Source organism: Bombina bombina, chromosome 7 (genome assembly GCF_027579735.1).
Source record: "Bombina bombina isolate aBomBom1 chromosome 7, aBomBom1.pri, whole genome shotgun sequence".
NCBI lineage: Eukaryota > Metazoa > Chordata > Amphibia > Anura > Bombinatoridae > Bombina > Bombina bombina.
In genome coordinates, this window is record NC_069505.1 from 585594661 (window position 1) to 585617587 (window position 22927).

The 22927-nt window shown below is 43.7% G+C and overlaps 1 protein-coding gene across 1 annotated transcript in view; it reads right to left on the reverse strand.

The window, feature by feature from the left end:
- The window catches only part of VARS2 (valyl-tRNA synthetase 2, mitochondrial), a 96507-nt gene extending 73639 nt beyond the window's left edge, over window positions 1-22868 (reverse strand). Inside the window, exons 1-4 of the mRNA XM_053722065.1 lie at window positions 22701-22868; window positions 17130-17287; window positions 12055-12136; window positions 10937-11037 (exon numbers count right to left, since the gene is read on the reverse strand). Coding sequence (XP_053578040.1) covers window positions 10937-11037; window positions 12055-12136; window positions 17130-17270 — 324 coding nt within the window. The 5' untranslated portion in view covers window positions 17271-17287; window positions 22701-22868. The remainder of the gene's footprint in view (window positions 1-10936; window positions 11038-12054; window positions 12137-17129; window positions 17288-22700) is intronic.
- Between the last annotated feature and the right edge of the window lie 59 nt (window positions 22869-22927).

Genomic DNA, 22927 nt, shown 5'->3' on the forward strand with positions numbered 1-22927 from the left:
TACACTAACCTCAGCTCCTGCTGCACACAGGATCCTACACTAACCTCAGCTCATTCTGCACACAGGATCCTACACTAACCTCAGCTCATTCTGCACACAGGATCCTACACTAACCCCTATCTCATTCTGCACACAGGATCCTACACTAACCTCAGCTCATTCTGCACACAGGATCCTACACTAACCTCAGCTCATTCTGCACACAGGATCCTACACTAACCTGAGCTCATTGTGCACACAGGATCCTACACTAACCTCAGCTCATTCTGCACACAGGATCCAACACTAACCCCTATCTCATTCTGCACACAGGATCCTACACTAACCTCAGCTCATTCTGCACACAGGATCCTACACTAACCTCAGCTCATTCTGCACACAGGATCCTACACTAACCTCAGCTCATTCTGCATACAGGATCCTACACTACCCTCAGCTCATTCTGCACACAGGATCCTACGCTAACCCCTATCTCATTCTGCACACAGGATCCTACACTAACCCCTATCTCATTCTGCACACAGGATCCTACACTAACCTCAGCTCATTCTGCACACAGGAAGGATCCTACACTAACCTCAGCTCATTCTGCACACAGGATCCTACGCTAACCTCAGCTCATTCTGCACACAGGATCCTACACTAACCCCTATCTCATTCTGCACACAGGATCCTACACTAACCTCAGCTCATTCTGCTCACAGAATCCTACACTAACCTCAGCTCATTCTGCACACAGGATCCTACGCTAACCTCAGCTCATTCTGCACACAGGATCCTACACTAACCTCAGCTCATTCTGTACACATGATCTTACACTAACCTCAGCTCATTCTGCTCACAGAATCCTACACTAACCTCAGCTCATTCTGCACACAGGATCCTACGCTAACCTCAGCTCATTCTGCACACAGGATCCTACGCTAACCTCAGCTAATTCTGCACACAGGATCCTACACTAACCTAAGCTCATTCTGCACATAGGATCCTACACTAACCTCAGCTCATTCTGCACACAGGATCCTACACTAACCTCAGCTCATTCTGTACACAGGATCCTACACTAACCTCAGCTCATTCTGCACACATGATCCAACACTAACCCCTATCTCATTCTGCACACAGGATCCTACACTAACCTCAGCTCATTCTGCACACAGGATCCTACACTAACCTCAGCTCATTCTGCACACAGGATCCTACACTAACCTGAGCTCATTCTGCACACAGGATCCTACACTAACCTCAGCTCATTCTGCACACAGGATCCAACACTAACCCCTATCTCATTCTGCACACAGGATCCTACACTAACCTCAGCTCATTCTGCACACAGGATCCTACACTAACCTCAGCTCATTCTGCACATAGGATCCTACACTAACCTCAGCTCATTCTGCACACAGGATCCTACACTAACCTCAGCTCATTCTGCACACAGGATCCTACACTAACCTGAGCTCATTCTGCACACAGGATCCTACACTAACCTCAGCTCATTCTGCACACAGGATCCTACACTAACCTGAGCTCATTCTGCACACAGGATCCTACACTAACCTCAGCTCATTCTGCACACAGGATCCTACACTAACCTGAGCTCATTCTGCACACAGCATCCTACACTAACCTGAGCTCATTCTGCACACAGCATCCTACACTAACCTCAGCTCATTCTGTACACAGGATCCTACACTAACCTCAGCACATTCTGCACACAGGATCGTACGCTAACCCCTATCTCATTCTGCACACAGGATCCTACACTAACCTCAGCTCATTCTGCACACAGGATCTTACACTAACCTCAGCTCATTCTGCACACAGGATCCTACACTAACCTCAGCTCATTCTGTACACAGGATCCTACACTAACCTCAGCTCCTGCTGCACACAGGATCCTACACTAACCTCAGCTCATTCTGCACACAGGATCCTACACTAACCTCAGCTCATTCTGCACACAGGATCCTACACTAACCTCAGCTCATTCTACACACAGGATCCTACACTAACCTCAGCTCATTCTGCACACAGGATCCTACACTAACCTCAGCTCATTCTGCACACAGGATCTTACACTAACCTCAGCTTATTCTGCACACAGGATCCTACACTACCCCCCGCTCATTCTGCACACAGGATCTTACACTACCCTCAGCTCATTCTGCACACAGGATCCTACACTACCCTCAGCTCATTCTGCACACAGGATCCTACACTACCCTCAGCTCATTCTGCACACAGGATCCTACACTAACCTCAGCTCATTCTGCACACAGGATCCTACACTAACCCCTATCTCATTCTGCACACAGGATCCTACACTAACCTCAGCTCATTCTGCACACAGGATCCTACACTAACCTCAGCTCATTCTGCACACAGGATCCTACACTAACCTCAGCTCATTCTGCACACAGGATCCTACACTAACCTCAGCTCATTCTGCACACAGGATCCTACACTACCCTCAGCTCATTCTGCACACAGGATCCTACGCTAACCCCTATCTCATTCTGCACACAGGATCCTACACTAACCCCTATCTCATTCTGCACACAGGATCCTACACTAACCTCAGCTCATTCTGCACACAGGAAGGATCCTACACTTACCTCAGCTCATTCTGCACACAGGATCCTACGCTAACCTCAGCTCATTCTGCACACAGGATCCTACACTAACCTGAGCTCATTCTGCACACAGGATCCTACACTAACCTCAGCTCATTCTGCACACAGGATCCAACACTAACCCCTATCTCATATTGCACACAGGATCCTACACTAACCTGAGCTCATTCTGCACACAGGATCCTACACTAACCTCAGCTCATTCTGCACACAGGATCCAACACTAACCCCTATCTCATTCTGCACACAGGATCCTACACTAACCTCAGCTCATTCTGCACACAGGATCCTACACTAACCTCAGCTCATTCTGCACACAGGATCCTACACTAACCTCAGCTCATTCTGCACACAGGATCCTACACTAACCTCAGCTCATTCTGCACACAGCATCCTACACTAACCTCAGCTCATTCTGCACACAGGATCTTACACTAACCTCAGCACATTCTGCACACAGCATCCTACACTAACCTCAGCTCATTCTGCACACAGGATCCTACACTAACCTCAGCTCATTCTGCACACAGCATCCTACACTAACCTCAGCTCATTCTGCACACAGGATCCTACACTAACCTCAGCTCATTCTGCACACAGGATACTACACTAACCTCAGCTCATTCTGCACACAGCATCCTACACTAACCTCAGCTCATTCTGCACACAGGATCCTACACTAACCTCAGCTCATTCTGCACACAGGATCCAACACTAACCTCAGCTCATTCTGCACACAGGATCCTACACTAACCTCAGCTCATTCTGCACACAGGATCCTACACTAACCTCAGCTCATTCTGCACACAGGATCCTACACTAACCTCAGCTCATTCTGCACATAGGATCCTACACTAACCTCAGCACGTTCTGCACACAGGATCCTACACTAACCTCAGCTCATTCTGCACACAGGATCCTACACTAACCTCAGCTCATTCTGCACACAGCATCCTACACTAACCTCAGCTCATTCTGCACACAGGATCCTACACTAACCTGAGCACATTCTGCACACAGGATCGTACACTAACCTCAGCTCATTCTGTACACAGGATCGTACACTAACCTCAGCTCATTCTGCACACAGGATCCTACACTAACCTGAGCTCATTCTGCACACAGGATCCTACACTAACCTCAGCTCATTCTGCACACAGCATCCTACACTAACCTCAGCTCATTCTACACACAGGATCCTACACTAACCTCAGCTCATTCTGCACACAGGATCCTACACTAACCTCAGCTCATTCTGCACACAGCATCCTACACTAACTTCAGCTCATTCTGCACACAGCATCCTACACTAACCTCAGCTCATTCTGCACACAGGATCCTACACTAACCTCAGCTCATTCTGCACACAGGATCTTACACTAACCTCAGCTCATTCTGCACACAGGATCTTACACTAACCTCAGCTCATTCTGCACACAGGATCCTACACTAACCTCAACTCATTCTGCACACAGGATCCTACACTAACCTCAGCTCATTCTGCACACAGGATCCTACACTAACCTCAGCTCATTCTGCACACAGGATCCTACACTAACCTCAGCTCATTCTGCACACAGGATCTTACACTAACCTCAGCTCATTCTGCACACAGGATCCTACACTAACCTCAGCTCATTCTGCACACAGGATCTTACACTAACCTCAGCTCATTCTGCACACAGCATCCTACACTAACCTCAGCTCATTCTGCACACAGGATCTTACACTAACCTCAGCACATTCTGCACACAGCATCCTACACTAACCTCAGCTCATTCTGCACACAGGATCCTACACTAACCTCAGCTCATTCTGCACACAGCATCCTACACTAACCTCAGCTCATTCTGCATACAGGATCCTACAGGATCCTACACTAACCTCAGCTCATTCTGCACACAGGATCCTACACTAACCTCAGCTCATTCTGCACACAGCATCCTACACTAACCTCAGCTCATTCTGCACACAGGATCCTACACTAACCTCAGCTCATTCTGCACACAGGATCTTACACTAACCTCAGCTCATTCTGCACACAGCATCTTACACTAACCTCAGCTCATTCTGCACACAGGATCTTACACTAACCTCAGCTCATTCTGCACATAGGATCCTACACTAACCGCAGCACATTCTGCACACAGGATCTTACACTAACCTCAGCTCATTCTGCACACAGGATCCTACACTAACCTCAGCTCATTCTGCACACAGGATCCTACACTAACCTCAGCTCATTCTGCACACAGGATCCTACACTAACCTCAGCTCATTCTGCACACAGGATCCTACACTAACCTCAGCTAATTCTGCACACAGGATCCTACACTAACCTCAGCTCATTCTGCACACAGGATCTTACACTAACCTCAGCTCATTCTGCACACAGGATCCTACACTAACCTCAGCTCATTCTGCACACAGGATCCTACACTAACCTCAGCTCATTCTGCACACAGGATACTACACTAACCTCAGCTCATTCTGCACACAGGATCCTACACTAACCTCAGCTCATTTTACACACAGGATCCTACACTAACCTCAGCTCATTATGCACACAGGATCCTACACTAACCTCAGCTCATTCTGCACACAGGATCCTACACTAACCTCAGCACATTCTGCACACAGGATCCTACGCTAACCCCTATCTCATTCTGCACACAGGATCCTACACTAACCTCAGCTCATTCTGCACACAGGATCTTACACTAACCTCAGCTCATTCTGCACACAGGATCCTACACTAACCTCAGCTCATTCTGTACACAGGATCCTACACTAACCTCAGCTCCTGCTGCACACAGGATCCTACACTAACCTCAGCTCATTCTGCACACAGGATCCTACACTAACCTCAGCTCATTCTGCACACAGGATCCTACACTAACCTCAGCTCATTCTGCACACAGGATCCTACACTAACCTCAGCTCATTCTACACACAGGATCCTACACTAACCTGAGCTCATTGTGCACACAGGATCCTACACTAACCTCAGCTCATTCTGCACACAGGATCCTACACTAACCTGAGCACATTCTGCACACAGGATCCTACACTAACCTCAGCTCATTCTGCACACAGGATCTTACACTAACCTCAGCTTATTCTGCACACAGGATCCTACACTAACCCCCGCTCATTCTGCACACAGGATCTTACACTACCCTCAGCTCATTCTGCACACAGGATCCTACACTACCCTCAGCTCATTCTGCACACAGGATCCTACACTACCCTCAGCTCATTCTGCACACAGGATCCTACACTAACCTCAGCTCATTCTGCACACAGGATCCTACACTAACCCCTATCTCATTCTGCACACAGGATCCTACACTAACCTCAGCTCATTCTGCACACAGGATCCTACACTAACCTCAGCTCATTCTGCACACAGGATCCTACACTAACCTCAGCTCATTCTGCACACAGGATCCTACACTACCCTCAGCTCATTCTGCACACAGGATCCTACGCTAACCCCTATCTCATTCTGCACACAGGATCCTACACTAACCCCTATCTCATTCTGCACACAGGATCCTACACTAACCTCAGCTCATTCTGCACACAGGATCTTACACTAACCTCAGCTCATTCTGCACACAGGATCCTACACTAACCTCAGCTCATTCTGCACACAGGATCCTACACTAACCTCAGCTCATTCTGCACACAGGATACTACACTAACCTCAGCTCATTCTGCACACAGGATCCTACACTAACCTCAGCTCATTTTACACACAGGATCCTACACTAACCTCAGCTCATTATGCACACAGGATCCTACACTAACCTCAGCTCATTCTGCACACAGGATCCTACACTAACCTCAGCACATTCTGCACACAGGATCCTACGCTAACCCCTATCTCATTCTGCACACAGGATCCTACACTAACCTCAGCTCATTCTGCACACAGGATCTTACACTAACCTCAGCTCATTCTGCACACAGGATCCTACACTAACCTCAGCTCATTCTGTACACAGGATCCTACACTAACCTCAGCTCCTGCTGCACACAGGATCCTACACTAACCTCAGCTCATTCTGCACACAGGATCCTACACTAACCTCAGCTCATTCTGCACACAGGATCCTACACTAACCTCAGCTCATTCTGCACACAGGATCCTACACTAACCTCAGCTCATTCTACACACAGGATCCTACACTAACCTGAGCTCATTGTGCACACAGGATCCTACACTAACCTCAGCTCATTCTGCACACAGGATCCTACACTAACCTGAGCACATTCTGCACACAGGATCCTACACTAACCTCAGCTCATTCTGCACACAGGATCTTACACTAACCTCAGCTTATTCTGCACACAGGATCCTACACTAACCCCCGCTCATTCTGCACACAGGATCTTACACTACCCTCAGCTCATTCTGCACACAGGATCCTACACTACCCTCAGCTCATTCTGCACACAGGATCCTACACTACCCTCAGCTCATTCTGCACACAGGATCCTACACTAACCTCAGCTCATTCTGCACACAGGATCCTACACTAACCCCTATCTCATTCTGCACACAGGATCCTACACTAACCTCAGCTCATTCTGCACACAGGATCCTACACTAACCTCAGCTCATTCTGCACACAGGATCCTACACTAACCTCAGCTCATTCTGCACACAGGATCCTACACTACCCTCAGCTCATTCTGCACACAGGATCCTACGCTAACCCCTATCTCATTCTGCACACAGGATCCTACACTAACCCCTATCTCATTCTGCACACAGGATCCTACACTAACCTCAGCTCATTCTGCACACAGGAAGGATCCTACACTTACCTCAGCTCATTCTGCACACAGGATCCTACGCTAACCTCAGCTCATTCTGCACACAGGATCCTACACTAACCTGAGCTCATTCTGCACACCGGATCCTACACTAACCTCAGCTCATTCTGCACACAGGATCCAACACTAACCCCTATCTCATTCTGCACACAGGATCCTACACTAACCTCAGCTCATTCTGCACACAGGATCCTACACTACCCTCAGCTCATTCTGCACACAGGATCCTACACTAACCTCAGCTCATTCTGCACACAGGATCCTACACTAACCCCTATCTCATTCTGCACACAGGATCCTACACTAACCTCAGCTCATTCTGCACACAGGATCCTACACTAACCTCAGCTCATTCTGCACACAGGATCCTACACTAACCTCAGCTCATTCTGCACACAGGATCCTACACTACCCTCAGCTCATTCTGCACACAGGATCCTACGCTAACCCCTATCTCATTCTGCACACAGGATCCTACACTAACCCCTATCTCATTCTGCACACAGGATCCTACACTAACCTCAGCTCATTCTGCACTCAGGAAGGATCCTACACTAACCTCAGCTCATTCTGCACACAGGATCCTACGCTAACCTCAGCTCATTCTGCACACAGGATCCTACACTAACCCCTATCTCATTCTGCACACAGGATCCTACACTAACCTCAGCTCATTCTGCACACAGGATCCTACGCTTACCTCAGCTCATTCTGCACACAGGATCCTACACTAACCTCAGCTCATTCTGTACACATGATCTTACACTAACCTCAGCTCATTCTGCTCACAGAATCCTACACTAACCTCAGCTCATTCTGCACACAGGATCCTACGCTAACCTCAGCTCATTCTGCACACAGGATCCTACACTAACCTCAGCTCATTCTGCACATAGGATCCTACACTAACCTCAGCTCATTCTGCACACAGGATCCTACACTAACCTCAGCTCATTCTGCACACAGGATCCTACACTAACCTCAGCTCATTCTGCACACAGGATCCTACACTAACCTCAGCTCATTCTGCACACAGGATCCTACACTAACCTCAGCTCATTCTGCACACAGGATCCTACACTAACCTTAGCTCATTCTGCACACAGGATCCTACACTAACCTCAGCTCATTCTGTACACATGATCCTACACTAACCTCAGCTCATTCTGCACACATGATCCAACACTAACCCCTATCTCATTCTGCACACAGGATCCTACACTAACCTCAGCTCATTCTGCACACAGGATCCTACACTAACCTCAGCTCATTCTGCACACAGGATCCTACACTAACCTCAGCTCATTCTGCACACAGGATCCAACACTAACCTGAGCTCATTCTGCACACAGGATCCTACACTAACCTCAGCACATTCCGCACACAGGATCCTACACTAACCTCAGCTCATTCTGCACACAGGATCCTACACTAACCTCAGCTCATTCCGCACACAGGATCCTACACTAACCTCAGCTCATTCTGCACACAGGATCCTACACTAACCGCAGCTCATTCTGCACACAGGATCCTACACTAACCTCAGCTGATTGTGCACACAGGATCCTACACTAACCTCAGCTCATTCTGCACACAGGATCCTACACTAACCTCAGCTCATTCTGCACACAGGATCCTACACTAACCTCAGCTCATTCTGCACACAGGATCCTACACTAACCTCAGCTCATTCTGTACACATGATCCTACACTAACCTCAGCTCATTCTGCACACATGATCCAACAATAACCCCTATCTCATTCTGCACACAGGATCCTACACTAACCTCAGCTCATTCTGCACACAGGATCCTACACTAACCTCAGCTCATTCTGCACACAGGATCCTACACTAACCTCAGCTCATTCTGCACACAGCATCCTACACTAACCTCAGCTCATTCTGCACACAGGATCCTACACTAACCTCAGCTCATTCTGCACACAGGATCTTACACTAACCTCAGCTCATTCTGTACACAGGATCCTACACTAACCTCAGCTCATTCTGCACACAGGATCCTACACTAACCTCAGCTCATTCTGCACACAGGATCCTACACTAACCTCAGCTCATTCTGCACCTTGCTCTAACCCCAGCTAATGTTGTATAAAGTGTCATTCCCTAACGCGAGCTCACACTAAGTGTTGCGTCATGCTTTTACCCCAGCTCACCTTACATACAGCAACATACACAGCTCATGACTATCTCTACTCACATAGCATCCTAAACTCATCAGGTCTCCTTTTCTACAAACAAAATGTCAGCTATTTTACAGACACAAATATGGGAAATGCAAATTCTATATTTCTCCGAATGAATATCACGAATACTTTGTGCATGGTCTCAAAAAGACCTTCTGTCCAAAACACAGGCCAGTGTGTAGTTTACAAATCTTGTGTACAGAGCTTTCAAATAGAACAATGACTAGAGATATTCAGAGGTAAAACAGCTGTGTAATTGGAGGACTGTTTGCTTCGAGAAACTCTATGGCGCAGCTACCTCTGAGTATTAATAAAAAAACATACAGAAACCAGATAAGGAACACACTTAGGTAAATACCATTGTAATTCTAGTCTAGGGACGAATACACAGACCAATGGCTACAATATACAAGGACACATTCTAAAATGTATTTTACTAACGGTTGATGTGTCAGAATAAAAAAGGTATAAACTCAATGCTAAACTTCCATAAACAAGGAAAATGTATTAGAAAACAATACATCAAGAGGATATTGAGACCATAAAGGTATAATAATGATACCATATTAGTATAAAGGTCCCAACAGTAATGATTCATTAGTGATAATATTTAAATGAAAAGCAAATGCTTACTTTAATACTGGACAATTATAGCCACTCCTGTTATTAAAGAGACATTAAAGTCTGTCTGTCAATTTTAAACAATTTTCAAATTTACTTAAGTGATCAAATTTGCTTTAGTCTCTTGGTATCGTTTGTTGAAGGAGCAGCAATGTACTACCAGTAGCTAGCTGTACATATGGGTGAGCCAATGACAAAAGGCATATTTGTGCAGCAACCAAACAGCAGCTAGATGCCAGTAATGCATTGCTGCCTCTGAGCCTACCTACCTACATATGCTTTTCAACTAAGGATACCAACAGAACTATGCAAATTAGATCATGGAAATCATTTAGAAAGTTGTTCCAAATGACATTCTATATCTGAACCATATAAGAAAAAAATTGGAGTTTCATGGCCTTTTAAATATTTCAAAGACTTCAACGTAAATGACAGTCACCTTTCTCTTCACAATGGCCTTGTACACTTTTTGTCTCACACAGATTCCTGTACTGATTACAGATCCCATATTTTACTGTTCTGTACTAAACTGATTTCTGTGAACACACAACACTATCATTCACTAACCACAGGTTTAGACAAACCCCTGCGCTGCCGTCAGCTCTGCACGCGTATCCTACACTCCTTACCCGATACTCTGGTTTAAAGAAACCTTGTTTAACCCACCACGGGTACCACGCTGCCTCAACATAGCGAGGGCTATAAGCATGTGGTAATGGCACAGAGGTATCTGTAAAGTAAAGAGAGAGTGAACAAATGATTAATACAGTGTACAGCGTCTATAGTACCGTATATGTAATTGTGAGAGCGTAGGGAAAAGAATGAGCACACGCTCACCAACTGGCACAGGATAAATGCCCACGCTCACCAACTGACACAGGATAAATGGGCAAACGCTCACCAACTGGCACAGGATAAATGCCCACGCTCACCAACTGGCACAGGATAAATGCCCACGCTCACCAACTGGCACAGGATAAATGAGCAGACGCTCACCAACTAACACAGGAAAAATGCGCACGCTCACCAACTGGCACAGGATAAATGGTCATACGCTCGCCAACTGGCACAGGATAAATGCGCACGCTCACCAACTGGCACAGGATAAATGCCCACGCTCACCAACAGGAACAGGATAAATGGCACAGGATAAATGCCCACGCTCACCAACTGGCACAGGATAAATGCCCACGTTCACCAATTGGCACAGGATAAATGGGCAGACGTTCACCAACTAACACAGGATAAATGCGCACGCTCACCAACTGGCACAGGATAAATTCCCACGCTCCCCAACTGGCACAGGTTAAATTCCCACGATCACCAACTAACACAGGATAAATTCCCACGATCACCAACTGGCACAGGATAAATGGGCAGACGCTCACCAACTAACACAGGATAAATGCGCACGCTCACCAACTGGCACAGGATAAATGGGCATACGCTCACCAACTGGCACAGGATAAATGGGCAGATGCTCACCAACTAACACAGGATAAATGCGCACGCTCACCAACCGGCACAGGATAAATGGTCAGACGCTCACCAACTAACACAGGATAAATGCGCACGCTCACCAAATGGCACAGGATAAATGGGCATACGCTCACCAACTAACAGGATAACCACTCACCAACTGGCAAAGGATAAATGCCCACGCTCACCAACCTGCACGCTCACCAACTGACAGGAGGAAAAATGCCCACGCTCCCCATCTGGCACAGGATAATGATTCTGATCTCACCTTTCTTTTGCCCTGGTTCCGTCACTACATTATATGTTATCACCTCCTTTTCCCTCCATTTCTGGCCTTTAACGTGGGAAACCTAGTGTTTGATACAAATTTGAACAAATTTTAGTTTCAGGGAAAAAAAAAATAAAAAAAAAATGGTTTAATAATTATAAGATGTCCCTCTTCCCAATGAGATTCTACCTAAGAGGTTTACAAACTTTTATCAAATTTACCCCAGACCCAGACTGATCACAAAATATATTTTTTAGCCTATACAACTAATAAATTACTGTGATATGTTTCCAGTCTGTCTGTTTATTGTTATATTGTTGGCGCTTACGTTTTCAGTGTTATCCACAGAATATTTTATTATTCTGAGGAAGCCGAATGGAAGCTCTGTAACACTTATGTTATTTATAAATGTAATTTAAAGTGATGGTAAAGTATAGCATCTGTGACTTCCTGCTCCGATAACTCATACTAGAGAGCGGTCCCACCCGCTCCCTTTGTCGCCACTCTATGCTCACTCCCTGGAGATCCGATTTGTGCATGTGTGAGAAAGATCGTAACGTCACAATTTAAACAATGAATCACAAGATTCAGAGTTTACTTCTGTGAATGAAACACGGACGTATTTTCACTAGATCTTTGATATGATCACTGATGTGCTTGTCCGCATCGTTTAACCGTTGCCGATGACGCTGTAAGGGATTTCCAATTGTGAACACCGCATATGCGTCACACAGGAGCGCTCACGGTGTTCAATAGCATGATAAATTAAATTGCATATGTGCCGTTTATTTAGTGGGCAGGTGACGGAGTGACAGTCGCCTAACAGCCTAATTTTCAACTGGAGGATTAAAACACTAGATCAAAAAGTTAAAAAAACACAAAAAAAAAACGGGTTGAATAAATGACGATAAGAATTTTGCTTTTAAAAAAAGGTAATAACTATATTTATATATAAAAACGATGAATGAAAGTTATGTTGAATTTACTCAGTTTATGTTATAGTTAATAGCGATTAGCGTAACTTTATCATCACTTTTAGTTATCCAAAGCACAAATGAATTGCGTAATTCAACATATATTTAATTGATAATAATTTGTGCAACAAACATTTTTTTTTTTAACCCTTTTGTGTCAGGGCTAAAGTGCCTACATCGGAACAACTGTTCCGATGTAGACAAATTGAAACCACGCAATCGTGCAGACGATCGCAAGATTTCAATTATTGGATCTCGTCTGGGGGGCGTCCCTACAACCCTAGGAACGCCCCCAAAACCACGATCAAGTCCTGACAGCGCAGAAGGCTTCAGGACAGCCGTTAGCTATGACGTTCTATTCCATCATAACGGCTTTAAAGCCCAGTCTAATTATGACGGAATAGAACGGCATAACGGCTTTAAAAGGTTAATATTAGCTAATCTTAGCTTAAAGGGACACTGAACCCAAATTGTTTCTTTCATGATTCAGATGGATCATGCAATTTTAAGCAACTTTCTAATTTACTCCTATTATCAATTTGTCTTCATTCTCTTGCTATCTTTATTTGAAAAGCAAGAAAGTAAGTTTAGAAGCCGGCCCTTTTTTGGTTCACAACTTGGGTTGTCCTTGCTGATTGGACAGCACCAATAAACAAGTGCTGCCCAGGGTTCTGAACCAACAATTGGCTGGCTCCATAGCTTAGATGTCTTTTTCAAATAAAGATAGCAAGAGAACGAAGAAAAATTGATAAATAGTAGTAAATTAGAAAGTTGCTCAAAAGTGCATGCTCTATCTGAATCATGAAAGAAAAAAAATTGGGTTTACTGTTCCTTTAACCCCTTAGTGACCAGAGCACTTTTCCATTTTCTGTCCGTTTGGGACCAAGGCTATTTTTACATTTTTGCGGTGTTTGTGTTTAGCTGTAATTTTCTTCTTACTCATTTACTGTACCCACACATATTATATACCGTTTTTCTCGCCATTAAATGGACTTTCTAAAGATACCATTATTTTCATCATATTTGAAAAAAACACACTTTTTCTAACTTTGACCCCCAAAATCTGTTACATATCTAAAACCACCAAAAAACACCCATGCTAAATAGTTTCTAAATTTTGTCCTGAGTTTAGAAATACCCAATGTTTACATGTTCTTTGCTTTTTTTGCAAGTTATAGGGCCATAAATACAAGTAGCACTTTGCTATTTCCAAACCATTTTTTTCCAAAATTAGCGCTAGTTACATTAGAACACTGATATCTGTCAGGAAAACCTGAATATCCCTTGACATGTATATATTTTTTTTTAGTAGACATCCCAAAGTATTGATCTAGGCCAATTTTGGTATATTTCATACCACCATTTCACCGCCAAATGCGATCAAATACAAAAAATTGTTCACTTTTTCACAAATTTTTTCACAAACTTTAGGTTTCTCACTGAAATCATTTACAAACAGCTTGTGCAATTATGGCATAAATGGTTGTAAATTCTTCTCTGGGATCCCCTTTGTTCAGAAATAGCACACATATATGGCTTTGGCGTTGCTTTTTGGTAATTAGAAGGCCGCTAAATGCCACTGCGCACCACAAGTGTATCATGCCCAGCAGTTAAGGGGTTAATTAGGGAGCTTTTAGGGAGCTTGTAGGGTTAATTTTAGCTTTAGTGTAGTGTAGTAGACAACCCCAAGTATTGATCTAGGCACATTTTGGTATATTTCATGCCACCATTTCACCGCCAAATGCGATCAAATTAAAAAAAAACGTAAAATTTTTCACAATTTTAGGTTTCTCACTGAAATCATTTACAAACAGCTTGTGCAATTATGGCACAAATGGTTGTAAATGCTTGTCTGGGATCCCCTTTGTTCAGAAATAGCAGACATATATGACTTTGGCGTTGCTTTCTGGTAATTAGAAGGCCACTAAATCCTGTTGCGCCTCACACGTGTATTATGGCTAGCAGTGAAAGGGTTAATTAGGGAGTTTGTAGTGAGCTTGCAGGGTTAATTTTAGCTTTAGTGTAGAGATCAGCCTCCCATCTGACACATCCCACCCCCTGATCCCTCCCAAACAGCTCCCTTCCCTCCCCCACCCCACAATTGTCCCCGCCATCTTAAGTACTGGCAGAAAGTCTGCCAGTACTAAAATAAAAGGGTTTAAAAAAAAAAAAAATGAATTTTTTTTTTAAGCATATTTACATATGCTACTGTGTAATATCCCCCCCTTAGCCCCCAACCTCCCTGATCCCCCCCAAAACCGCTCTCTAACCCTCCCCTCTGCCTTATTGGGGGCCATCTTGGGTACTGGCAGCTGTCTGCCAGTACCCAGTTTACAATAAAAAGTGCTTTTTTTGTCTTTGGTTTTTTTTTTTCTGTAGTGTAGCTTCCCCCCACAGACAAACCCCCACCACCTTGCTGATTATTTAATGATTTTAATGATTTAATGATTTGCTGATTTTTTATCTTTTTATTTTCAAATTTTCTGCAGTGTAGCGGTTCCCACCCGCTCCCTCCCCGTGCACGCGCCCGCCCCCACCCTCCCGTGCACGCGCGCGCGCCCATGCGCGCCCCCAGCCACCCCCGCCCACGATCCCGCCCCCCTTCACATCCACATGGCCATCGATGGCCGCCACCCGCCTCCCGGTCCGGCTCCCACCCACCAACGCAGGTAGCCACCGATCTCCGGTGCAGAGAGGGCCACAGAGTGGCTCTCTCTGCACCGGATTACTTAAAAAGGTTATTGCAGGATGCCTCCATATCGAGGCATCACTGCAATAACCGGAAAGCAGCTTGAAGCGAGCAGGATCGCTTCCAGCTGCTTTCCACACTGAGGACGTGCAGGGTACGTTCTCAGGCATTAACTGCCTTTTTTCTGAGGACGTACCCTGCACGTCCTCAGTCGTTAAGGGGTTAATATTGGCATAAAGGGACACTAAACCTCAAATTTTTCTTTTATGATTCAGATAGAGAATACAATTTTGAACAACATTCTAATTTACTTCTTTTATCTAATTTGCTTATTTCTTTAGATATCTTTTGTTAAAGAAATAGCAATTCACATAAGTGAGACAATCACACGAGGCATCAGCCACCAATCAGCAGCTACTGAGCCTATCTAGATATGCTTTTCAGCAAAGGATATCAAGAGAATGAGGCAAATTAGATACTAGTAGTAAATTAGAAAGTTGTTTAAAGCTGCTTACTCTTTCTAAATCAGGAAAGAAAAAATTTAGGATACATGTCCCTTTAACTTCTATCTGGGGTGGTCAGTAAAATCAGTTGGGTGGTGTGTCCATTAAATAGGTTATGGAGAGAACACTGTGTTTTGTTGTTTTCTTCCATTATATTCTAACAGATATTAGTCTAATAAAAAGCACATGATAATCTTTAGCAAAAACATAGTTTGCATTATTTAAAAATATATTAACCTAGATTACACTGCAAGTATTTGAAGGAAAGTTACTGCACATGCGCAATCAAATCAGCATTAGAATACAATGAAAGCCGGATTTCAAACTGACTAGAAGGAGACGGGAATAACCGCATTACTATACGTAGAAAATATATTTGATTAATGTCCCTTTAAAAGGGACATTGTACACTAGATTTTCTTTGCATAAATGTTTTGTAGACGATCCATTTATACAGCCCACCTGGGAGTGTTTTGGTAACAATGTATAGTTTTGCTTATTTTTTTATCACATTGTACTGAACCAAGCCCCAAAGTTATAGATGCATACTGATGTCTACAGATTCCTGCTTGTGTAATGGGTCTTTTTTATGCAGGGGAGGAGAGAGTGTCAACTCTCCTTATTTTCCCAGCCCCTTTCAGTGGGTGCCCCAGCCTAACCTCATCAACCGCACTAAACTGGGAGCTTTTAAAGTATGTTTTTTTTAGATCAGTATCTGTGCATATTCTTCTTTATAGTAGTGACTATTACACACAGTTATATGAAAATTGGGGTATACTGTCCCTTTAACTGCTATAGTGACCTGCCTATTTTAATGGTGTTTTCTATGCTATTGTACTGTATGTATCTACACTTACACAAATTGACCAGAAATCAAACACACAGTATGTTAACGGCCTATCACATCACCTGGGCAGCGCTTTCCTCCTGCAAATCCCTTCGGTGTTTCTGGCGCTCTTCTTGTTTAATTCGCTCTTTTACGCTTGATGCGCTCCTACGTGAAGATAACGCCAGCCCACGAGGGCTGGGGCTTCTGAGGAGGCGGATCATAGAAAAGGAGAGGCGCTCTGGAGAACAATAGAATGGTATTAGTAGGATCATGGAGTGAAGGTAAAGTTTTTCGTTTTTGCAGCCTGTATTCTATTTCTCATCTAATATATAGTATGATCGCAACTTTTTTTAATATATATTATAGTTATAAATACACTTTATATTTACATTCCCGGCCGTTCCTAGCTCCGCCCTCCATGTATTTCCGGATAATTGCCTTTATTACGTACAGAGCGGTCCCACCCGCTCTGTACGTACTTCAAATGCGCGTTCCCGATTGCCGGAACAATTGCGCATGCGCACCATACCCCATACAATCGATTTGCGCCTGCGTGACCCAAAAACTGTTATGCCTAAAGCGCAGGCGTCAATCGTTACAACATAGTATTCAATGACTAGCTATTCATTCATTACTATGTTGTAAGCGAATTGTGAACGCTGCAAGGGCCCGATCCGATATGCAGCGTCGCCCGCAAATGCCGACGACGCTGAAATTTGCGCTGGTTTGGTATCACATATACGGCGTAACCTAGAAGTTACGCTCGTATATTTCTGCCGTCGCCCGTAGTTTTTTTGGGCCATAGGCAGGTATACCAAACCAGCGCAGTCTGGTATCCAATTTACAGTGTAAGGACTTACGTGGCGAAAATGGAGAAATCTTACTCCCTAAACTAGCTACAAAATAAACCTAACACCTAACGCATGCGCAATGTCTATCTAGCTGTCAACCGCGATCCCCCGCCGCAATCCCTAATAAAATATTTAACCCCTAAACCGCCGCTCCCGGACCCCACCACCACCTACATTAACTACCCCCTAATGTGATCCCCCTACACCGTCGCCAACAATATTAAACTACCCCCTAAAGAGAGCCCCTTACACCGCCGCCATCTACCTTACCTACCCATTAAAGAGAGCCCCTTACACCGCCGCCATCTACCTTACCTACCCCCTAAATGTGAGCTCCTACCCCGCCGCCATCTATTTTAAAATTAATAACCCCTAATCTAATCCCCCTACCCCGCCGCCAGCTATATTAAATTATTTAACCCCTAAAATACTAAACTATCCCTACCACTAAACCCAAGTCTAACCCTAAAAATAGCCCTGAAAAGGGCTTTTTGCGTGGCATTACCCCAAAGTAACAGCTCAATTGCCAGCCCTTAAAAGGGCTTTTTGCGGGGCTTTGCCCCAAAGAATTCAGCTCTTTTACCAGCCCTTAAAAGGGCTTTTGGCTGGGTTTTGTCACAAAGTAAACTGCTCTTTTGCATCTAATCTAAATCCCCCTACACCGCGGCCACCTATAATAAATGTATTACCCTTTAATCTAATCCCCCTACACCGGCCCTACCTATAATGAATGTATTAACCCCTAATTTAATCCCCCTACACCGCCGCCGCCTATATTAAACACATTAACCCCTAATCTAATCACCCTACACCGCCGCCAGCTATATTAACTATATTAAGCCTAATTATATTAGGGTTAATATAGTTATTATATATATTAACTATATTAACCCTAATTATATTAGGGTTAATATAGTTAATATCGTTATTATATTATCTAACTCTAACATCCCTAACTAAACTCTTATTAAAATAAATCTAATATTAATATTATTAATGAAAATATTCCTATTTAAATCTAAATACTTACCTATAAAATAAACCCTAAGGCCTAGATTTGGAGTTTGGCGTTAGCTCAAAAAAGGGTCTAACGCTCACTTTTCAGCCGCGACTTTTCCATACCGCAGATCCCCTTACGTAAATTGCGTATCCTATCTTTTCAATGGGATTTTTCTAACTCCGGTATTTAGAGTCGTGGCTGAAGTGAGCGTTAGAACTCTAACGACAAAACTCCAGCCGCAGGAAAAAAGTCAGCAGATAAGAGCTTTCTGGGCTAACGCCGGTTCATAAAGCTCTTAACTACTGTACTCTAAAGTACACTAACACCCATAAACTACCTATTTACCCCTAAACCGAGGTCACCCCACATCGCCGCCACTCGATTAAATTTTTTTAACCCCTAATCTGCCGACCGCCAACTACGTTATCCTTATGTACCCCTAATCTGCTGCCCCTAACACCGCCGACCCCTATATTATATTTAGTAACCCCTAACCTGCCCCCCACAACGTCGCCGCCAGCTACCTACACTTATTAACCCCTAATCTGCCGACCGCAAAGCGCCGCCACCTACGTTATCCTTATGTACCCCTAATCTGCTGCCCCTAACACCGCCGATCCCTATATTATATTTATTAACCCCTAATCTGCCCCCCACAACGTCCCCTCCACCTGCCTACACTTATTAACCCCTAATCTGCCGAGCGGACCGCACCGCTACTATAATAAAGTTATTAACCCCTAATCCGCCTCACTAACCCTATAATAAATAGTATTAACCCCTAATCTGCCCTCCCTAACATCGCCGACACCTAACTTCAATTATTAACCCCTAATCTGCCGACCGGAGCTCACCGCTATTCTAATAAATGTATTAACCCCTAAAGCTAAGTCTAACCCTAACACTAACACCCCCCTAAATTAAATATAATTTTAATCTAACAAAATTAATTAACTCTTATTAAATAAATTATTCCTATTTAAAGCTAAATACTTACCTGTAAAATAAATCATAATATAGCTACAATATAAATTATAATTACATTGTAGCTATTTTAGGATTAATATTTATTTTACAGGCAACTTGGTAATTATTTTAACCAGGTACAATAGCTATTAAATAGTTAAGAACTATTTAATAGTTACCTAGTTAAAATAATTACAAAATTACCTGTAAAATAAATCCTAACCTAAGTTACAATTAAACCTAACACTACACTATCAAGAAAACTGCTCTTTTGCCTGAAAAAAAAAAAACACAATACCACCCCCCAACATTACAACCCACCACCCACATACCCCTAATCTAACCCAAACCCCCCTTAAATAAACCTAACACTACCCCCCTGAAGATCTCCCTACCTTGTATTCACCCAGCCGAGCAGAACTCTTCATCCGATCCGGGAGATGTCTTCAATCAAGCTGCAGAGAAGTCTTCTTCCATCCGGCGATGTCTTCAAGCAAGCGGCAGAGAGCCTTCTTCCATCCGGTGATGTCTTCAAGCAAAGCGGCATCTTCAATCTTCTTTCTTCGCTCCTCCACCGCGGAGCATCCATCCGGCACGACGACTTCCCGACGAATGAGGTTCCTTTAAATGACGTCATCCAAGATGGTGTCCGTCGAATTCCGATTGGCTGATAGGATTCTATCAGCCAATCGGAATTAAGGTAGAGAAATCTGATTGGCTGATTTAATCAGCCAATCGGATTGAACTTGAATCTGATTGGCTGATTCAATCAGCCAATCAGATTTTTCTACCTTAATTCCGATTGGCTGATAGAATCCTATCAGCCAATCGGAATTCGACGGATGCCATCTTGGTGACGTCATTTAAAGGTACCTCATTCCTCGTTTAGTCTTCGTGCCGGATGGATGCTCCGCGGCGGAGGAGCGAAGAAAGAAGATTGAAGATGCCGCTTTGCTTGAAGACATTGCCGGATTGAAGAAGAGTTCACTGCCGCTTGATTGGACATCGCCCGGATCGGATGAAGAGTTCTGCCCGGCTGGGTGAATACAAGGTAGGGAGATCTTCAGGGGGGTAGTGTTAGGTTTATTTAAGGGGGGTTTGGGTGGGTTTAGAATAGGGGTATGTGGGTGGTGGGTTGTAATGTTGGGGGGTGGTATTGTGTTTATCTTTACAGGCAAAAGAGCAGATTTCTTTGGGGCATGCCCCGCTAAAGGCCCTTTTAAAGTGCTGGTAATGTAAAAGAGCTTTGAACTTTTTTAATTTAGAATATGGCAGGGAAATTTTTTTATTTTGGGGGGCTTTATTATTTTATTAGGGGGCTTAGAATAGGTGTAATTAGCTTAAAAATCTTGTAATTTTTTTTTATTTTTTGTAATTTAGTGTTTGTTTTTTGTTGGTAATTTAGTTTAGTTTAATTTATTGTATTTTAGTTTAGATATTTGTAGTTTATTTAATTTATTGATAGCGTAGGTGTATTTGTAACTTAGGTTAGGATTTATTTTACAGGTAAATTGGTAATTATTTTAACTAGGTAGCGATTAAATAGTAAATTACTATGTAATAGCTATTGTACCTAGTTAAAATAAATACAAAGTTGCCTGTAAAATAAATATAAACCCTAAAATTGCTACAATGTAATTATTAGTTATATTGTAGCTATATTAGGGTTTATTTTATAGGTAAGTATTTAGATTTAAATAGGAATATTTTAATTATTAATATTAATTAGATCTATTTTAATAAGAATTTAGTTAGGGATGTTAGAGTTAGATAGGGTTATTATACTTAATATATATAATATAATAACTATATTAACCCTAATATAATTAGGGTTAATATAGTTAGTATAGCTGGCAGCGGTGTAGGGGGATTAAATTAGGGGTTAATATTTTTTAAATAGATGGCGGCGGGGTAGGTAAGATAGATGGCGGCGGGGTAGATGGGGTAGATGGCGGCGGGGTAGATGGGGTAGATGGCGGCGGGGTAGATGGCGGCGGGGTAGATGGGGTAGATGTCGGCATGGTAGATGTCAGCGGGGTAGATGGGGTAGATGTCGGCGGGGTAGATGTCGGCGGGGTAGATGGGATAGATGTCGGCGGGGTAGCTAAGGTAGATGGCGGCGGTTTAGGGGTTAATAACTTTATTAGGTAGCGGCGGGGTCCGGGAGCGGCGGTTTAGGGGTTAAACACTTTATTAGGGATCGCGGACCGCGGTTGACGGGTAGATAGACATTGCGCATGCGTTAGATGTTCGGAATTGTTTGCGCATGCGCTACATGTGAACGAGCATGGATTGTCAATGACGATTTGTTAGGGAACGCATGCGCAGTTTGATCGCGTTACGTGTGCAAAAAGGGGCTGGACGCCACGGGGTATGAGCTATAATTCGTTATGGGCAATGTCAATCAAATTAGATACGAGGGACAAGATGGCGGGCGGAGAAAGAAAGTAAGCGAAGTAGGGTTTTAAATCCTTTGATTATGGTTTTAGTCTTTAATTATAAAAAAATGATGAATTAAACTAACGTTTATTTTAGGTAATTAACAAGATGAGGAAGAGTGGTGAACGTGACTTGACATTCACTTTAACCCCATTGACCTCAAACATCCATGATGTGACCTTTAACCTCAGGTACTGCTGACCCCTACAGTGACCTATCACTATATAAAGTCAGCAGGTATTACCTTTGGGTCACAATCCACAGAAATCACATAAAAATGTCATAACACTACATTAAAGCAAGTTATGCCCTGAATACTATAAAGACACATGTACTTTAATTATAAAATGCAATATCACTTGACTGTTCAAAATATATAAAAGTAACGTTCTCACCTGATTTTCTTATGGCTATCTTACACTCCCACTCGTGTTTTTTCCACTCTTTCACTTCTGTAACAAACCAATAAAATGCATCTGTAGAGTGACAGGACTTTCGCCCATGCGCAGAAGGAAGTATGACGCGCAATGGTGCGCGGCGCAGCGAATCCGTCTGTGCACGCCTCTCCTCAAAACAGCCGTGTAGGCTAAAGGCTTGGAAAATGCGCATGCGTACTCGTATC